At 36.6% G+C, this 19,443-nt stretch overlaps 1 protein-coding gene across 1 annotated transcript in view; it reads right to left on the bottom strand.

Moving 5' to 3' along the window:
* The window catches only part of STK17B (serine/threonine kinase 17b), a 30,358-nt gene extending 11,165 nt beyond the window's left edge, over positions 1-19,193 (bottom strand). Inside the window, exons 1-3 of the mRNA XM_055572981.1 lie at positions 18,934-19,193; positions 8,423-8,584; positions 2,539-2,751 (exon numbers count right to left, since the gene is read on the bottom strand). Of these exons, the coding sequence (XP_055428956.1) occupies positions 2,539-2,751; positions 8,423-8,544 (335 nt within the window). The 5' untranslated portion in view covers positions 8,545-8,584; positions 18,934-19,193. The remainder of the gene's footprint in view (positions 1-2,538; positions 2,752-8,422; positions 8,585-18,933) is intronic.
* Positions 19,194-19,443: the final 250 nt, after the last annotated feature.

The following is a 19,443-nucleotide window of genomic DNA, read 5'->3' on the forward strand; positions in this document are numbered from 1 at the left end:
ATCTAAAAAAGAAACTTTAGCTAATATTCAGACTAACATGCGGCCCCTCAGTCTACACATCAATTGTTTGTCATAACCTTGCTCAAGGTCTCCTGAGGGAAGAGGGACTCCACAGGCCAAGCTACTTAGGATACTTCACTTCTTCCCTTTCTGGTTATGTTATTCAGCTTTAATGAAATGAATCTTCTCAAAACAAGTGGTCAAAATATATTCCTGCAAGGACACTACAGATAAAGTTAATAATGCAATCATAAGCAGACAAGAAAATGAAGAGATACTTCAGATTCTCTTAGAATAAGTTATTTGCTAGGCCCTTTATAAGACACATCTGATAAGAAATCAGACCAAATAATTAAAAATTAAAAGAAAATTGTATGGAATATGGATTCCTAGCCACTACTAAAATATGGAAAATACCCAAAACTATGGGAAATATCAGAGAGATCTAAATTCTTCAGTATACAGCAGTATATGGCAGCATAAAATGCTTAGGTGAAAAATTCATTCTTGAACACTTCATAATTATTTATATACCAACACTGACATTACACTCTCTAAAGTTAATTCAATAGACAGAATCCTCATTAATTCTAAAATTCAAAATAAAATATAAGAAAACCACTTGAGAAAGCATACGTAAAGCACTTCCCAGTGCCTAGACATAAGAGAACAGCAGGCTGCCTGTGGAAGTACCTACTGAAACAAGGCAGCCTGACTTCCATTCAGACTCTGCCTAACTAGTTGCCTGAGCTGGGACAAAACATGCTTCTGTTTCTTCTACTGTAACATAGTGATACATAACAAAAAATGACAGCTCTAACTTCACTGGCTTGCTGTAAGAATTAAATCAGGTAAGTCACATAAAGTACTGAGTACAACAGATGTTATAAGGATCAAAGCAGATCACCTGTAGTATTTAATACAGTGTTTGATACACAGTAAATATTCAATAAATATTAGCTATTATTATAATGAGTCAACAAATATTAATTCCAAATCTAGCCAACATCCAGCCTTTCTGAATTTGGGGGCTGCTTGTTAAACTCTGATTATGAAGTCAACTTTAAAAGTCTTTGCTAAATTAAAATTCATTTTTAGAAACACTATTTTATATATATATATATATATATATATATATATATATATATATAAACGCACACAACATATTCTTAAGTGGAAAAAAGATTATAATACCATACACTTAATAGATCATGATTTTGTTTCTGAAAGTATACATACATAAAAAATAAAATAATTTCAAAATAGAGGAATATGTCATAAAAGTAACCACTGTTTACAAATGATTTCTATTTTCTATACGTTCTAAATCTAACACAATAAATAGATGTTACGTTTATACCAGGAAAAGTATCCTAAGGGTTTGTTTATTTCAGTAACAAGATCAAACAAACACTGTGACTGTCAGCCAATCACACTGTCTCTACCTCTTAGTTTGACCAGCTGACCAGTGTCTTTTGTAGAACTGCCATTTTTCCCACAAAAAAGGGAAAACTCTTTACCATAATTTACCATAGCTTTCCCAAGATGAAGCTATGGTAAACGGAAAATGAAGAGGAGTTAAAAGGAGGAGAAGAAGCGATAACACAAGAAGCAGAAGTTAGCAGAAACTGGAAGCATAACTGGAAAGCAGTGAGGAGCAGCAGACTAACAGACCCTTTGTTAAACCAAGGCACCCAGAGCAGTGACTACAGAGAAGAAAAAATATCTCTGTAATCAGAGAAGCCACTTATATCATTATTGTCTTGAAAGGTAAACTCAGATATATTTCTACCCTTCCTCTCTATTGAAAAGTTTGCCCCTTGAAGGAACTCAACTAAGAAATTCAGAAATTTGGAGTATTCATGTTTTTTGCTTATGTGCTTGTATATATGTTGTGCATCTGTGAGTGGATATGATAATAGTACTTTAGTACAGTTACACTGTCATATAAATCTATGTACTATATACTACTTATATCTACATTTGTCTTTTACAGCTTTCTAAAGCACAGTTTAGAAATTAGTAAGGAAGTCGAGAATATCATTTAAAAAACTCCCATAACACAATAAAGTTAACGTGTAGATTAAAATCAAACTACATGGTTTACCTTTCATTCACGCAAGTTTACCTTTTTATTCTCCTTGGGTAACTTCACTGCATGTGCTTTTCAAATAAATGAATATATAAATTATTTCAATCCTATCTGCCCATCAGACTGTTTTGCAGAAAACTTCTATTTTCTGTGCCACTGGCAACGAAAGTACACTCAATTTCACTATACTCTATAAACATTGTATTGTCATTTGTTTACTGAATGCTGTTTAATTCATTTTGGGGTATCTGTGTGAGGCTACACATTATAAGTTTTCTGAAAATATATAAATATATACTATGTTCCTCTAATATTTTATTAACAGGAATCTTTACAAGTTCTTGTTATACTTTTATCATTTTTGTTCTTGACATTTCAAGCGACCTTACCCCCCAATTCAAATAGGTACTATAAACTTACTTCAATTTTTTAAAGAGTATACTTACTATTCCAATATCAAAATGATTTCACTTGTATTTTCATAGACTTCATGAAGATTAATCACGTGGGGACAAGATTTTGTCAATTCAAGTACTGCAATTTCATGTAGAATCTCTGCTCGACAGTCCTGTCCTCTTCTTCTCTTTTTTAGAAACTTTGCAGCATATTCTTGTCCAGTAGATTTTGATATACATTGTCTAACCACAGCAAATTTTCCTCTGGGGGAAAAGTAAGAACAAAAGTTAGTATAACACAGATACTGTTATAACTTTATCAATCCTTCAAACATCCATGCCATTAGGAATTTACCTTTGCTCTCTTAATCTAATCAAATACTACATGTACTTTTATAAAATTTATAGTATCATCAGACTAAAATACAAATGGCAAATGTAATATAAGACATAATTATATTTATTCTTCACCATCATATCATTAACATAATACATTACCATTGTAGGGAGAGATCTCATTTGCCCACCAATTCCATGCCATACTCTTGATATGAATTATTTTGTTTAAGTATGATAACAATCCTATAGAGTAAATATTATTCTGTCTGGCAGACTCCAGAGAAGATATGTATCTTGGTCTATTTCCCTCTGCTAAAAATTTTAGCTTTCCTTCAAACAAAAAAAAATTAAATGCAAAAATGGGTATTCATCTTATTTACTTCTCTTAGTGTAAACATTTTGCCTTTCAACATCACTTCTGACAACCTTTGAAGCTTTCTATCACAATTTGTCAGTTGTTTTACCAGAGTATCTATTAGTATTGCTCAGTAGTCCACAAAGCTTGTAACAGATATCAAAAGTGTACATGTTTTATGGGAAGTATCCAAAGACACTTCATGATTAGCTAAGAAAATTCATGGTTATCAAAAGCTATGTACAAACACATTATTAAAGTCATGTTTATCATTTTAGGAATAAACATGTTTTAGCTCTATCCAATAACAGTGCTCAACATTTCAGCCAATTTTTGAAAGACTCTGGCAAACTTATGTAAAGTAAAGACTGTGAAAGTCGCTCAGTAGTGTACAACTCTTTGAGACCCCGTGGACTATACACAGGCCATGGAACTCTAGGCCAGAATACTGGAGTGGGTAGCCTTCCCTTCTCCAGGGGATCTTCCCAACCCAGGGATCGAACTCAGGTCTCCCACATTGCAGGCAGATTCTTTACCAGCTGAGCCACAAGAGAAGCCTGTGTATTCTAAGCCTCTAGTTTTCCCATCTAGTTTCCCAAAGACTCAAGCTATTCTGAGTCAGATTGTTTTAAGAAACTAATAAAAATTATTGACTGCCTACCCAGAAAATGTACACATGCCTTTAAAAAGAAACTTTTACATAAAGTTCCAGAGGGTTTTTAGATTTCAAAGACTATCCATAAAGTTCCTAAGCCTGGTTCATGGGTTCTAAAATTAAGAACTTCTATCCTAGGGCTCAAATGACTTACTGAATACCAACAAATCAGGTATAAATAAAAACCTATTTTTAATATACTTTGGATTTGGGGTAGAAGTCAGGGACAGAATAAATTGCTTATGCATTTTTAACTTCCTATTGTCAAGGGCAGGATGACAAAGATCCCTACTCTTTATATTCTCAATTTCCCCAAAATTGGTGCCAATGAAAAGCACTGACTGGAAATCAAGATGAAAAGGTAAAGCTACTAATGCAAAAAAAAATTTTAAGAAAGTGGTCATGCTATAATTTGATTCTTTTACATATATCAAAATAAATATCAACTCAGAAAATTTGCATGCATAAACTCATTTTTTTGATAGAACTTTTAAGATTTGAGAATGTTTAATTTGTATTTTCTCACCATATGCAAAAGGAATACAAATCAAAGCATTTCAATGAGCTCACAAAAAAACTCAATCAGTCCCTTTGTTTTATATTCAGAGTGTCCATGTTTATAGATTTTATACTGGATAAATTGAGTCAGACTAAGATTAAATGACTCATGAAAGGTCATATATGGAAATGGACTCCCATGACTTAAATTGCAGGATGTGAAATCCTAGCTTTCTATTCTGACCACTACAAAACAATTCCTTCCTTTAAGATAGTTTTTTTTTTTTTTTTTAAAGAAGTAGATTCACTTCTGCCAATTCTTATTTAGATTCAGAAGTGAAAATTTGTCTAAAACAAAAAGGAAATTTTAAGTTTTATGAAGAAATTCACCTTGTAAAACTTAGGAAACAGAAGCTAGTTAGCCAAGAACTCTGTCCATCTGAAATAGTTTACAGTACCAGCTGTAACAATTAAGTTCTGCTGTAATTTTATAATTATATTTACAAGCCAGAATTCTCTCAGAAACAAAGAGCAAAATTAAATAATAACACTTTAACTGTTTCAGGTTTTCTCATGAGGCTTACAAGAATAGCACTTGTTAATGCAGAGCAAAGATGACCAAACAATATTGGAAATTACTTATCTGTCAATGTTTATCACTAAGTAAAAGCCCTATGTGGGCAGAAACCCTATCTGTCCTAATTATTAATCATAAAATCTACACTTCACTAACTAACACATAATAGAAACTGAAATATCTGTTGAATGAATGCGAGAGCTAAGGACCTAGTGCAGTACCATACATTGTGCTCTTCTGTATACTGTACTTAAAGCATTCACATTTTTAAACCTTCTTTGAGACTCAAAATTTTACACACATATTCATGTATGTGTGTCAATCGCTCAGTCGTGTCTGACACTTTGTGATCCCATGGACTGTAACCCACCAGGCTTCTTTGTCCATGGAATTCTCCAGACAAGAATACTAGAGTGGGTAGCCATTCTCTTCTCCAGAGGATCTTTAAATATTTTTACCATAATTATCAGATGACTTAGGGGAAAAAACCAAGTATTTGTTTTCCATTCTAAAATGCTAATTGTCATTTAGAAGTATCCAAAATAATAGTTAGGGCTTCCTGGGTGGCACTAGTGGTAAAATATCTGCCTGCCAATGCAGGAGATGTAAGACGTGGGTTCCATCCCTGGGTCAGGAAGATCCCCTGGAGAAGGAAATGGAAACCCGCTCCAGTGTTCTTGCCTGGAGAATCCCATGGACAGGGAAGCCCGGTGGGCTACACAGTCCATGGTGTTGCACAGAGTCGGACACAACTGAGAGCCTAAGCACACTCATAAAATAATACTTAACACATAATGTCCCTATATGAAATTTAACAGAAACATTTAGGAAATTTTAAAACCTTAACAGTAGTACTTAATGTATAACCTAAAAGGGCAAGGCTAACTAGATTTCCCAGCAGCTAAAAGGTCTGGTTAGTTACTCTTCTACATTCTAGAACAGACAATAAAATGTGAAAGGAGGGGGGAGGGTAAGCCACAAAAGAAGCTGACGTTTATTTCTGCATCTGCCTCACCCTTCTAACCACAAGAAGTCCTATGAAACCTTGATTCAGTTGGGGGAGGGGTGGAAAAAACTTACCCAACATGTTAAAAAACAGGAACAATGCAAAGTTTTTTGAGAACAGTCAAAAATTAACTGCTTTTACATATCTTATTCTAATTTAAAGAAAAATTCTAAAACATTAAACATCTTAAAACTAATTTAAAAACTGATTTATAAAGATAATTTTGTAATCATCACATGCTAGAATTATTGTTTGTATGTTTCAAAATGTATAAGCCTCAGAAGAACCAAGGTTATGATCCTAATTTTCACTTTGCAAAAGTGTGGGATAGTATCAAAATTGGTAAAATACTGAACGAATTGAAAGCAAGTTCATGGCAGATGAAAGGTCATGACTTCAATTTATCAAGGTTTATTAACGAGACATATCAATATTTACCAGGTGACTCATTAGGCCGTATCAACTAAAAGAAAAAAGGTCTCTTTCATGAAGTTATTAAAAGATGAAATATTAGGAATCTGAATTTGTTTTCATCAGAGTTTATCATGAGTTTTTGCTCTAAAATGTTATAAACTGAGTCAAGTTTATGATTGTGATTTATGATGGCACCCCATTTACAAAACAATTTCAAATTATTAATATTGTTCCCAAAGTTTATGTTCTCCAAAACCATCAAAGAAAAAAAAATCAGTCTTTCTAGCTCCCACACAGGCTATCTCAATAAAGTTTTGTTGTATTCCGGATGGTAAGATATTAACAATATTGCATCCATTCTAGACTGTTTCATTTTAAGACTGAGGATAAAAAGCTACAAAGTGATCCAGAAGAGGATACATGGATCAAGGAACACTGTCTGGAAATCAGGTCATAAGATGAGCATCTAAGGAAACTGGCAACATTTAGCTACATTCAAATCTCTAAAGAATTTTTACATGGATATTATATGCAGCTACAAAAGGGGAACTATGTATATTAGGTAGAGATTAGCAGAAAACAGAATTCTGTGTCTAAGTGCCCACAAAATGGAACAGACATATTCTGAGGAAGTGAGTTCCCTATTCCTGAGACATTCAAATTGAGGCTGGATAAAAAAACTTGTCAGGAAAATTACAGGAAAAATTGCTGCACTGCATAAAAAATTATATTAGAAGGCCACTGACCATTGAAGTTCTTCCAAAGCAAAGACTCTATGACTATTTAATGAGTAACGAGATACAGTCAACTAAAGAACACTTACTCTTTCCTGTATAATGCAAAGAGAAATAATTACAGACTTAGAACTAAACTATTTCTTGAAAATACCATGAAAGGTTTTAAAAACTATCTTTTCATAAACCATTAAAAGGCCCAAATATTTTGCACACAAAATTAAATAAATAAATATGCCTGGAATTATGAAATAAATATGCTTTCATATTTAGTTCTTAGTCTAATGACATAGATATTATCACCCTTATTTTATAAAAGAAAGACTGCTCCCAGTATCTGACAAGTGAAAAAGCCAGGACTTGCCTTCATCTTTGACATAAAAGACCACCAAGAACAGAATTACTTGCCATGTTTCAGTCAATTTTTGTTTTCACATTGAGATTATCAAAGACAAAAAATCATCCATACTATTTTTCTGTGCATCCATCAACACAAACGTGGGCTTTTACTATTTTAACATAAAAATCAAACTAAAGACAGAAAATGATCCCCATCCTCCCTTTGTCAAGCGTTTAAATTTAAAGCTCAAAATGCTGAATACATAACAAATTATTTGGTATATCTTTTGTAATTTTCATGTATATTCAAATGGTAGTGTTAAATTTAGGTCTCATAATCTCAGGTCACTCCTTGGCCTGAAGGAATTTATACCTTCGTTAAACCAAAACGGATCAGTATCAGTGTAAATAAATATACAGGTTTTACTTACAGAACATGCATTGTTTGTCATATGGAATTATACTATCAAATATGAATTAATTCATTTTGTTTAGAAAAGAGGAGGAGAATCTCCACATTTTTTTAGGCTAGCACAATATTCTAAGAATTAGAAAAGCTATTCAAAAAGACTTTATAGCATTCTACTGTTTTATAAATATTAACTTGTTTAAGACTCACAACAACCATATAAAATATATACAATTACCTTCATCCCCACTTTTCAGGTGAGGAAACTACAGTACTGAGAAGAACAGTAATTTGAGATCAAATAGCAAATGGCTAACCCCAAATTTGGATGTGACAGTCCACTATGCTAAGCTGCTTCTTCCTTGGACAGACTCCAGTAAGAGCCCTGACTTTCCACCATGGGCTATGAAGCAAGGTACGATATATCATACATGCTCACTAACCCTCCATGGATTTGATTTCCAGGTCACTTAAGACTAGATCCCTGTATAGTATCAGCAGAGATGAGGACTTTTCTTTCTAATCATTGCTAAATAATAATCAAGTGAGTTTTATAAAAGGATAGACAAATCCTGTGATTTTAAACACACACACATCAAGTTTCCTTACCTTCCCAGTTCTTTAGATGTAAGTGTATAAAAATTATTAAAGTTTTCCACTTTAATTGGAGTTTGAGGAGTGGTAGTTAGCATGCCTGAAATACTTCGGCAATCAAATCTTCTCCTCAACATGATGACTCCCAGACAGACTTCTTCAGTCACTTATTTTTATCTGTTTAAAAAAAGAGAAGATGCAGGGTATAACTTATATGCAATTAAGGGAAAAAAAAGATGTTATCTCAGAGAGGATATGTGTTATATTGTACAGCTCCAAATATAGCTATAAGGTACAACCAAAAAAAAAAAAAAATGACGGAAGAAGATTTAAAAGCATATTCTACCCTAAAAGAAGAAAAACAAAGACCAGACACATAAATTGGTATCACCTATGGTACCTGAACTAAGTTACTGAATTTCATTTCAGAATAAAACTACTGAAAATGCCTGTAAGACCTACCAAATTCTTTTAAAAAGTTAAAATTGTAATATAATCATTCGATTTCATTTTAAAACTTTGATTCTTTAAAGTTGTATCTTCATATAACAAGATAATTTAACACAGAAAAACAATTATTCATTGTAAATTTAATTTTACATGAGCAAACAAATATAGTGGTAAATTCACATGTTGTGAGTTATATTACTGACATCTGAGTCACTAAAAGAAACAGACTTGTTTCATGGGTCTTAGATTCAGAACCCAGCACAGAGCCTGCTATGTATGAAGAGCTGTATAATTTTGTCGGATGAGTGAGCACCTACACATAAAGCCCTATTCTGGAGTTCTAATCTGTATCTGAAGCTCATATTTATCTGGAACTTTTATGATATTTACAAGCATTCAGTTTTAATATTAAAACTACTATTTCACATTAATTGAATTCATATCATAATGACAGACTACATATTTTTAGATACTTCCTTCTGCTATGCCTATGTAATAGAAGATCCAGTATTATTCTTCTAGCACACTCCTACAAGAATCCCTAAGCTTTTTTCCTTCTTGTCACATTTTTCCTCCATTTATTTCCTACTTGACATGTTCTATACCTTCCTATATTCAAATGCCACCTATATTCAACTTAGCAAGTGAACAGTTTGATTAGAGGGGAGTGTTTTCAGTTTCCATATTTCCTTGGTTTTAAGTCGGCATTTTTTTTCTCTCGGCCTTTGGAAAAACAAAGACCTAACTAGTTTTGAGGTACATCTCTAGTGTTCCAAAATTAGCAGAGTACCATTCTGAAAATAACTTTGGACTGAACCACATCTGAGTCTGAATCCCATTTATCCATCATACCAGTTATGAGGCATTTACCTTTGCTGCTGTTCTGAGGTGAATTATGTCCCTCCCTTCAAAATTCCTACCTTAAAGTCCTAATCCCCTAGTACCTCAGAAAGTGACTGTATTAGGAGAAAGGGCCTTTAAATGGGCAATTAAATTAAAATGAAGCCATTAGGGTGGGCCTTAAAGCAATACGCCAAGTCAAGTATCTTCATTAAAAAAATGTGATTAGGATACAGAAACAGAGGGGAAGACCAGATGAAGACACAGGGAGAAGGCCATTCACAAGCCAGAGAAAGGCCGCAGAGAAGCCAAGCCTGCTGACACCTTGATCTCAAAATTCTATTCTCCAGAATTGTAAGAAAATTAATTTCAGTTGCTTAAGTCACCCTATCTACAGTATTTTGTTACAGCAGCCTAGCAAAGTAATACAGCTACTTTTAAAAAGAAAGTAGTATTTCAAATGTGTCAGAAGGGATACAAATATAACAAACACTTGGGGGTTTCAATCTTATTATTTTGTTTAAATTAAAAATAAATGATTAGTCACAGACAGAGTTGGTCCCTTCTTTTCACCCCGCTAGCCCTGGGTAGGAGAGCTTATCATTTCCTTGCCAACATATGCCCCATTCAGACAGTTTTGTGATTTACTTTGCATTTCTCCTGATTACTAGCGAGGAAAGCTGCAATTCTGCTGCCCCTAAAGTATGGATGAATCATAGAATCTATCTTGCAGTGCTCTAAATAATAAAAATTAAAATACAAACTCATGAAGAATGATACTGGTACAGCGCTAGTTGTGAAAGCACATCATGGAGTTCAATAAACAACTACTGTTAGTCCTCTCTGAAAGATCTTCTCCAGTGACAGTCCCTGCCACTGTTGAATAGCTGTACCCTATTTCCATGTACAAAACTCTCACCCCAAGTTAGCTTAAACTAGTTCTTAAAATCTGTCTTTTTTATTCTGTTTTGATGAACTATTTATATACTTTAGTTCTGATGGCACTCAGTTTCACTGTTCACATATTCCTCTCTGAAAAATCAATATGGTTACCAATTTCTATGCTTAGTGTTTTTTTTCTTCAGGTCATTCTTGGGCTTTAAGATTTTTTCCCTAAATTTAAAAGTCTATAGATTTGTATGCTTATGATCATATTTATGTTATTAGCATATATACAGAAAGAGGGGATATACCTGTATCAAAGATACAAATTGGCCTACATTCCCAACACTGCTCCATATCAGGCCTTAGGAATCACAAGCACAAGAACACAGCAAATTCTAAGATGTTCACCTCATCTAGATTCTAGAATCTAAGATGTTTATCTTATGCTGTAATGCATCAGCTAAAAAGCAATCTATTTATAAGAATCTAGTAAAACAGAGATATATTTTATAATTATTTTCTGTTCTCAAGTTTCAAAAGAATCAATATGAATCTTAGATGTTGTCAAAGACATGCTTAATGAAGCATGATTTATAATAGTGGAAAAAAACCAAAAAGCTTTCAGAGTGAATGCATCCGAAAGTTTAACAATAAGGAAATGGTTAAATATACCTAAATAACAGGATATTACATACCTAATAAAAATTGTGCTTTCAAATATTTTAACTCATACAATGAAAAAAGGAAGACAAAACTTTATATATAGTATGTTAATTTTGTTATAAGTATATATGTTTGCTATATATAATTTTCAAATATGTTTTAAATAATATGAAAGCAAATAGATGAAAATACAGGAAACTATGACAATATATTAACAGTGGTTATCTTTGGATTGTGAAATTATGGCAGTATTTATACTCTCCTTTGTTTAAGTTATCTATATCAAGCTAGTATAGACAAAAAACTAACAAATGCCTTTGGCTAAAAAAGATGGCTGTGACTACATGCAGAAATTAACCCATGTGCAACAGTAAAACATATCTCTTTACACATTAAGGGTTTACTTGGCTGAAAGTACATGAGCCATTATTGCTCAGATTTTTTAAGGCCTCAATGTTTTCTCTGCATTGATTTAGAGCAGATGGTGTTCATTATGCAAGTAACAGGTCCATTCTTATGCAAAGACCATACAGGCATTTAGGGTAAATACTAAGCAAGAATCAATACCCTGTTTAATACCACCCAGGAAAAACAATTTTATAAATTCTGAATTAATGTCAGAGTTCTATGTAATAAATAATAATTTGTAACCTTAAGATATATGCCTTTACCATTATATTACTTGTGAAAATTCAAATTCACTTCAGGATCCCTCTAAAAAAAAAAATCCAAAGTGTGATATTTAAATATTATACTAACAGGTATTAAGTTTTATAGTACATACTTAGTTATTAGAAGGAAAATAAAAGCTAGTTTTTTTTAGGACTGGAATAAATTGTGATAATATAAACATGGCCTAATAATCAAGCTACTTAACAGCATTACCTAATACTAGACATTGGAGTATGCTTAGTCTTTTACCCTAACAAATTTTTTCCCCTCACATGTACTGTTGGTCATCACAATGGATGAATGGCCTATAGATATTTGTTTATTTGTATGGCTATAAATGCAGCTGAAAGCAGCCCTGGACAATCAGCAGTTTTTAAAACACATGCTGGTATAAAAATCATTTTTTGAATTGTGTTACATTTCACTCTGGCTCTGAACATGCTGGAAACACCAGCTATGTCCCAGAAAAAAGGAAAAACACATTTCTGAAGGTTTGACTTTAAACTTACCTACAGACTGCTAATACACCTATATTACAAACTGCTTTAGGGATCCATACAGCATGCCATAAGTCATCTCTTCCTTCTATTTGCAGCACTTGCACCAGCTGCCACAGCCTAGATATTTTTCTATTTCCTATCCTTTGGCCAATTTTGGATATAACAGAGCAAGAATGTCACATTTGTCCACCAATCCCTCCACAAACACCATGCTATCCTTTACGTAAGATTTAATTCTTGGGTACATGAAGGTTATCAGTTAATTTTCTGTCTTGCATCTTCCTAAATTTCTCACCAAATTTTCTTTAACTCCAACAAGCAATCATCGACCTTTTCTTGCATTCTACCATAATTCACAGACCTATAACCGATTCTAAATTACCAATAATCTGTGCTAGTTACTCTGCTGCTGCTACTAAGTCACTTCAGTCGAGTCTGACTCTGTGCAACCCCATAGACGGCAGCCCACCAGGCTCCCCTGTCCCTGGGATTCTCCAGGCAAGAACACTGGAGTGGGTTGCCATTTCCTTCTCCAATGCATGAAAGTGAAAAGTAAAAGTGAAGTCGCTCAGTCGTGTCCGACTCTTAGCGACCCCATGGACTGCAGCCTACCAGGCTCCTCTGTGCATGGGATTTTCCAGGCAAGAGTACTGGAGTGGGTTGCCACTGCCTTCTCCAAGGGATCTTTCCAACCCATGGATCGAACTGGTGTCTCTGGCATTGCAGGCAGATTCTTCATTGTCTGAGCCACCAGGGAAGCCCAAATTACCAATGTATCACTTTAAAGAACTTTACTCCATGCTGCTGCTAAGTCGCTTCAGTCGTGTCCGACTCTGTGCGACCCCATAGACGGCAGCCCACCAGGCTCCCCTGTCCCTGGGATTCTCCAGGCAAGAGTACTGGAGTGGGTTGCCATTTCCTTCCCCAATGCATCCAAGTGGAAAGTGAAAGTGAAGTCGCTCAGTCGTGTCTGGCTCTTAGCAATCCCATGGACTGCAGCCTTCCAGGCTCCTCCGTCCATGGGATTTTCCAGGCAAGAGTACTGGAGTGGGGTGCCATTGCCTTGTGCTAAGTTGTTTCAGTCATGTACGACTCTTTGCAACCAGGCTACAGAAGTAGCCCACCAGGCTCTTCTGTCCATAGGATTCTCCAGGCAAGAATACTGGAGAGGGCTGCCATGCCCTCCTCCAGGGGATCTTCCTGACTCAGGAATCGAACTCCTGTGTCTTACATCTCCTGCATTAGCAAGTGGGTTCTTTACCACTAGAGCCACATGGGAAGCCCATAACACTTTATTAGGCTACATTAAAAAAAAAAAATCTCAAGGGACTTAGTAGGCAAAATGTGTATGTGTGTATGTGTGAGTAGGTACACAATTATAATCAAGCACTAAAAACAGTAAGAGGATAATAGAACAAGGCAAGGTACAATAAAGCTTCCAGTTACACAGTACTGCCAGGAATAATGGAATCTCAAGTTTATTTGCAGAGATTTTTTTCTTTATTAACTCTCATTACAATAATTACAACAAGAATTCAGATGGGATCAGTGAAGGGAGGAAGAGGGAAAATGTTAGGCTTGATCTGGACCTGAGTTTACTAGAAGGGAGAAAGCAAATATGATGTGATCAATAGTAAAACTAAAAAAAAAGAACACCTTATAAACCTCTAAATAGCTCTATTTAAACATGCTCATCGTGATATTCACCTCAAAGTTATCTTATAAAAATATTTCATAAAATCTAACACATCATATGACAATAAATAAAAACATCTAAAAACTAAAATTGTCTGCTTTGATCCCTGCATTAGCTCCCTGGTACCTAGTTCAAGCCCTTACACCAAGACACACAAAACCCTTCATGGCCAGCTTGTATCATTTCCTGCCACACTTGTATCTCATATTTTGCCTCCACATTTCTGTTACACTTTTCTGTCTGAACATCCTTTCTACCTTTCCTTAAATGGTTAACTTTTTATTTAATCTTAACTCAACAAAGATTGTCATCTCCCCCAGGAAGCTTTGCCTAAAACCCACAGGTTGTCTTTAATGCCTGTCCTTTATGCTTCAAATAGGAGGACCCTTGACATACCTCTTTACCTCAACATGTAACATGTTAGACTGCAATTATATTTAGTGTCTAAAGGATAGCAACCATTTGCTTTCATGCCTAAACTCCCAGCATGGTGTCTGGCACCTGGTAGGAATTTTTTAAAATGTCCAATGAACTGAACTTAATATTGAATATTAAGTTAATATTAACTTAATATTTCTTAAGAATTAAGAGATACAGCAAGAAGAATTTTTAGGTACATCTCATGTCTTTGAGGGATTAGCAGAATTTGAGATCCATCTTGAAATTATAATATTGGGGCTTCAAATGCAGCTAATCTCTGCTTAATTCAATATTTGGCTAAATAAAATAAGAAATATTTTGAATTGCTATCAGAGAACTTCAGTTTTAAACAGGACAGCCATGAAGTCTGGAAACATGGATAAAATTATTATATCACGTATTGCAATATAATACCAACAGATCATTTATTTTGCATTTACCTATCTTTCCAGACTAGGTAGCCGCATGTTGTCATAGCCCTACTTCAGCTAAGAACATCAATATTTTAAGAGCTATTTCAATCAGGAAATCCAGATACTTGTCCTGCAAAAGGACTGATAAATTAAGATCCTCATGAAGAAATCTGAAAGGCAATGGAAAGCAAAGCAGGGCACAAGATTACAGGGAAAAAAAACTTTTTCTTTCTGCATGAGTATTTACAGCTACCAAGTTTTCCCTATGAAACAGAGGAACTGGAGATTTATTTGTCTAGAATCCATCAAAATAAAGAACTTTCTGCTAGTGTGGCAGAAGGATCCATTTCTAATTAGTCATTGATTAGAAGCAAAGGTATTGGTGTAGGGAAAGGGATGATGATGATTTTCAATTTCACGGAAGAGACCATTCCTTCTACGTATTCTACTAACAGGTTCATCGGTTTGTTTGTTTTTTTTTTAAAGACTGAATAGAAAGTATAATCCAAGAATTTAATCCTTTGAAAAATCACAACAAGAAGCCAGCTAACTGACTCTAGTCTAACCAGTCTAGTAAACACTATCCAAGGGCTAAAGTCCCAGGTAATGACCTTAGACCTGATTCTGTGTCACTTCAGTAAGGCCAGGTGCTGTCTCTTCCACCTTCAGAAGGAGAGTTAAACCCTCTAATTGTGAACCAGGATGAAAAGATGTTGATAACGGAAATATAGTGGGCCAACAAACATACAGTGCTTTTCATTCATCAGATGGAAAATTAAGTTTCTGTTGCAAAATACTGTTTACTTATAGCATCTCTGAAGTACTGTTTATTCAGTAAGTATTACAATGCAAAATGAAATATGATCCTAGGATTAAAGATGAAACTATCATTTCACTGTTAATATTAAAATTTTTAAATGCTAAAAATATTAACTCTTCCCTCTTTTAAAGAAGTTGCAAAGGGTCTAGGACGCCACAACACATGCTGCATATAAATGAAAAGAAACTCACTAGTTTAGATGTTTAGAGTGGTCCTGAAGTTCATGGTTACATGTATTTTGGGGGAAAATGATAAATAAATAAATCAAAAAAATCAAAAGTTCATAAAGCGTGCCCTGACAATTACATTTGTCACAACATATTTATGTAAAAACATGTAACTTAATTCTTACACACATTTGTTAACTGAAAGTCAAAGAAATCCTTTGATAAAAGTCCGTAGAATACAAAATACTTAAAACCACTGAATTTTGTCATCAAAATTGTAAAAAACTAAAATAACTAAAACATTTAGTTTTCACAAGTGGAAAGTAAGTACATAAATGACTGTTAATGTTTTTGACACAACCAATACCCACAGAACACAAAGAATTCCTAAAAAAACAAACCAACCCAAAATCCTTTAAAAGCAATACATCTAGTAGCACTGTCCTACTTAGCTGCCAATATGCACTGCAATATAGTATACATGCAATTGTAAGACAATTTTAGGATTAAGTGAAAGTGTCAGCAATGGATTTCCTTGATTCCTGCATTTAAAATTGGGTCTCTAAGTAAAAACAGGGAAATTTTGATAAGGAAATTCTCTCTTATAATTATCAAACAGCTTCAAAAACCAAGCATTTAAAACATATTTAAATGTTTACTTAACACTAGTAAAAAAACTCTCAGTGCAAGTTTAAAGATAGAATTGTTTGACTGGAAACATGCCATCAAATGCCTGTATCTTCTTCAGCTTTGCTATTAATATTCTGACACAGTGATCAATTAGTCAAGTCTCAACTCTCCTGAAAACTGATTTTATCTTAAGTGAAAGTTGCTCAGTTGCATCTGACTCTTTGTCACCCCATGGACTACACAGTCCATGGAATTCTCCAGGCCAGGATCCTGGAGCCGTCGCCTTTCCTTTCTCCAGGGGATCTTCCCAACTGAGGGATTGAACCCAGGTCTCCCACACTGTGGGCAGATTCTTTACCAGCTGAGCTACGAGGGAAGCCCAAGAATACTGGAGTGAGTAGACTATCCCTTTTCCAGGGGATCTTCCCTACCCAGGAATCGAACCAGGGTCTTCTGCATTGCAGGTGGATTCTTTACCAACTGAGCTATGAGGGAAACCAGATTCTATCTTAGAATCCCTTTTCCAGGGGATCTTCCCTACCCAGGGATCGAACCAGGGTCTCCTGCATTGCAGGTGGATTCTTTACCAACTGAGCTATGAGGGAAACCAGATTCTATCTTAGAATCCCTTTTCCAGGGGATCTTCCCTACCCAGGGATCAAACCAGGGTCTCCTGCATTGCAGGTGGATTCTTTACCAACTGAGCTATGAGGGAAGCCAGATTCTATCTTAGCCAACCGGTAATTCAGTTTTCAATGAGCTCAAGAGAATCCACAACTATTCTGTCCACACACAAAAATGAAAGGACTTCGATAACACAATTTTTACTTTTAAAACTTGAATATATTGCCACGTAAATATAGCTCACCTTAATTTCAAGTCCATATTTTAGAAAAGTGATGTAAAATGTATGATAGGTACCTCAAGAATAAAGCAGTTATTAATAACTTCAGCCATTAAAACAGAAAAAAAATTAAAAACTGAACATCTGCTCAGAGGAGGATGAAGGGGAAAGAAGAGGAGTTTTAAACTAGGACACTGCTTCTGTGGACCAACTTTTTCAAACACACAGCATTTTATGGGCATGTGGTTTAATATTTGTAAAACAAACACTTTGGAAGTTGCTGAAAACTACTTCTGGACAATTTACTATAAAACCAGTGGTGAATCAATGACAAAGTAGGTTTATCATCTTTTAATAAGATTGTGTGCCCAGGCTCAAAATGCCAGGTTATATATGCTGCCACTCGCCCAGCCATCTCAGTAGACCTCGCGCGTCCTGTGTGTGTGTGTGTCTCAGGGCACACATTCTCAAACTCTTGAGAAAATCTAAAGGGGCAATCAATGTATCACACATCACTGCATATCATCAGTCCAGAGATGTAAACATTAAACGCTGGCAAAACAATCAGCGAATGTGACACACAGACCTAATATAATTGAAATCTTATCAGTATGTGGCTTTAAAATGTTTTCTTTTCCTTAATTTCCATTTGCAGATTGATGTTGGAAGGCCTCTGTCCCATCACAGCCAGAGGAAGAACTAACATCAGCTACTAGCCGCCCACAGTCTCTTTCAGCTTCGTCTCTAAGGGAATTCAAATGAAGAGCTTTCCCTACATAAAATAGAGAGTTGAGTAAATGTCAAAACCGTAGCCGTCACGCAGTTGTATTACATGGCGTCAAAATAAAACCAGATCGCAGGAAATCACGGAAACAACTGCAACTCGACTTCTCTATTCACTGACTTTAAAAAAATCTGTTCATAAGTAGTAACTGAAAATGTCCCACAAGATGAGCACAAACTTTCTCCCGACGAAAGGCAGCTGTGAGCAGGACGGGTCCATGAGTCCAGATGTGAACACGTTCTGAGCCCCACACCCCAGCTGTGAACGCGGGTGGGACCTGAAGGGACCACGACGACGCGACGTGGAAAGGACGCGAACGAGCCGGTGGCGAAGGGTGTCCCGCGGAATGCGACCCGGGGAGAGACCGGGCCACACACACACAAACATACACGCACACACACACGGACCCGGCTGAGAAAGGTACTGGGAGGTCCAGCCGCCACCCCGAGCGCCGCACCCAAAGGAACCAGAGAAGCAGGACTCCAGCCGGAATGCGGCAAGGGGTCCGGAGCAGTCGGGCCATCCGGGGACGACGGTGTCTGAGCCCATCTTCCCCAGGCCGGGGGTCTGAGCCGACCCCGGATCCGCCCACACTACCGGCATCTCTCCTCGGGACCCCTCCCATCTTCTGGGTCTCCGTTCCACCAGTAAAGGGGGCTGCTTTAGGGGTTTGGAGTCGCAGCCCCGAGCCTACCCGCCAAACCCAGCAGGACTGAGGACGCGCGAGGCGGAAGACACTGACCGCTCGGGCCGCAGCAGGTTCTCCCGGGGCTGCCCCCTCCAAGGGGGCTCCAATCCCGCCCCACACAGGTGGCCACGACAGGACACGTTCTCCAGCTCTAGCCCCTTGAGGTGCCGCGCAGCTCCGAGCGTGGCAGGACCCACTTTTACCCTTCCGGACAACGGCCAACAGTTGTGACCTGACCTCCCCAGCGAGGTGGCTCCCGACTACGGCGGCGAAGACGGTGACGGGAGCTTACAGTTGAGGTTTGAAAACTGCAGCCCCGTTGCGGGGCAGGGCTGTAGGCTAGAACCCACCCCCTGGGTCCCGAGAACCAATCCGAGCGCGCGCGGAGGGCTGGGCTGTCACGTGACGGGAGGGGCGGAGCGCCGGCCTACAGCGCGTGCTGCGGGGCAGGGCTCAGCGGTGAGGGGGTGCGGCAGGCGCCGGCCGTAGGAGGCTAGGCGGAGCTGCACAGCAGGTGGGGCGCTCCAGCAATGACGGCGAGCGAAGAGTGAGGTGGGCAGTAGC

The sequence above is a fragment of the Bubalus kerabau genome, chromosome 3 (assembly GCF_029407905.1).
Source record: "Bubalus kerabau isolate K-KA32 ecotype Philippines breed swamp buffalo chromosome 3, PCC_UOA_SB_1v2, whole genome shotgun sequence".
NCBI lineage: Eukaryota > Metazoa > Chordata > Mammalia > Artiodactyla > Bovidae > Bubalus > Bubalus kerabau.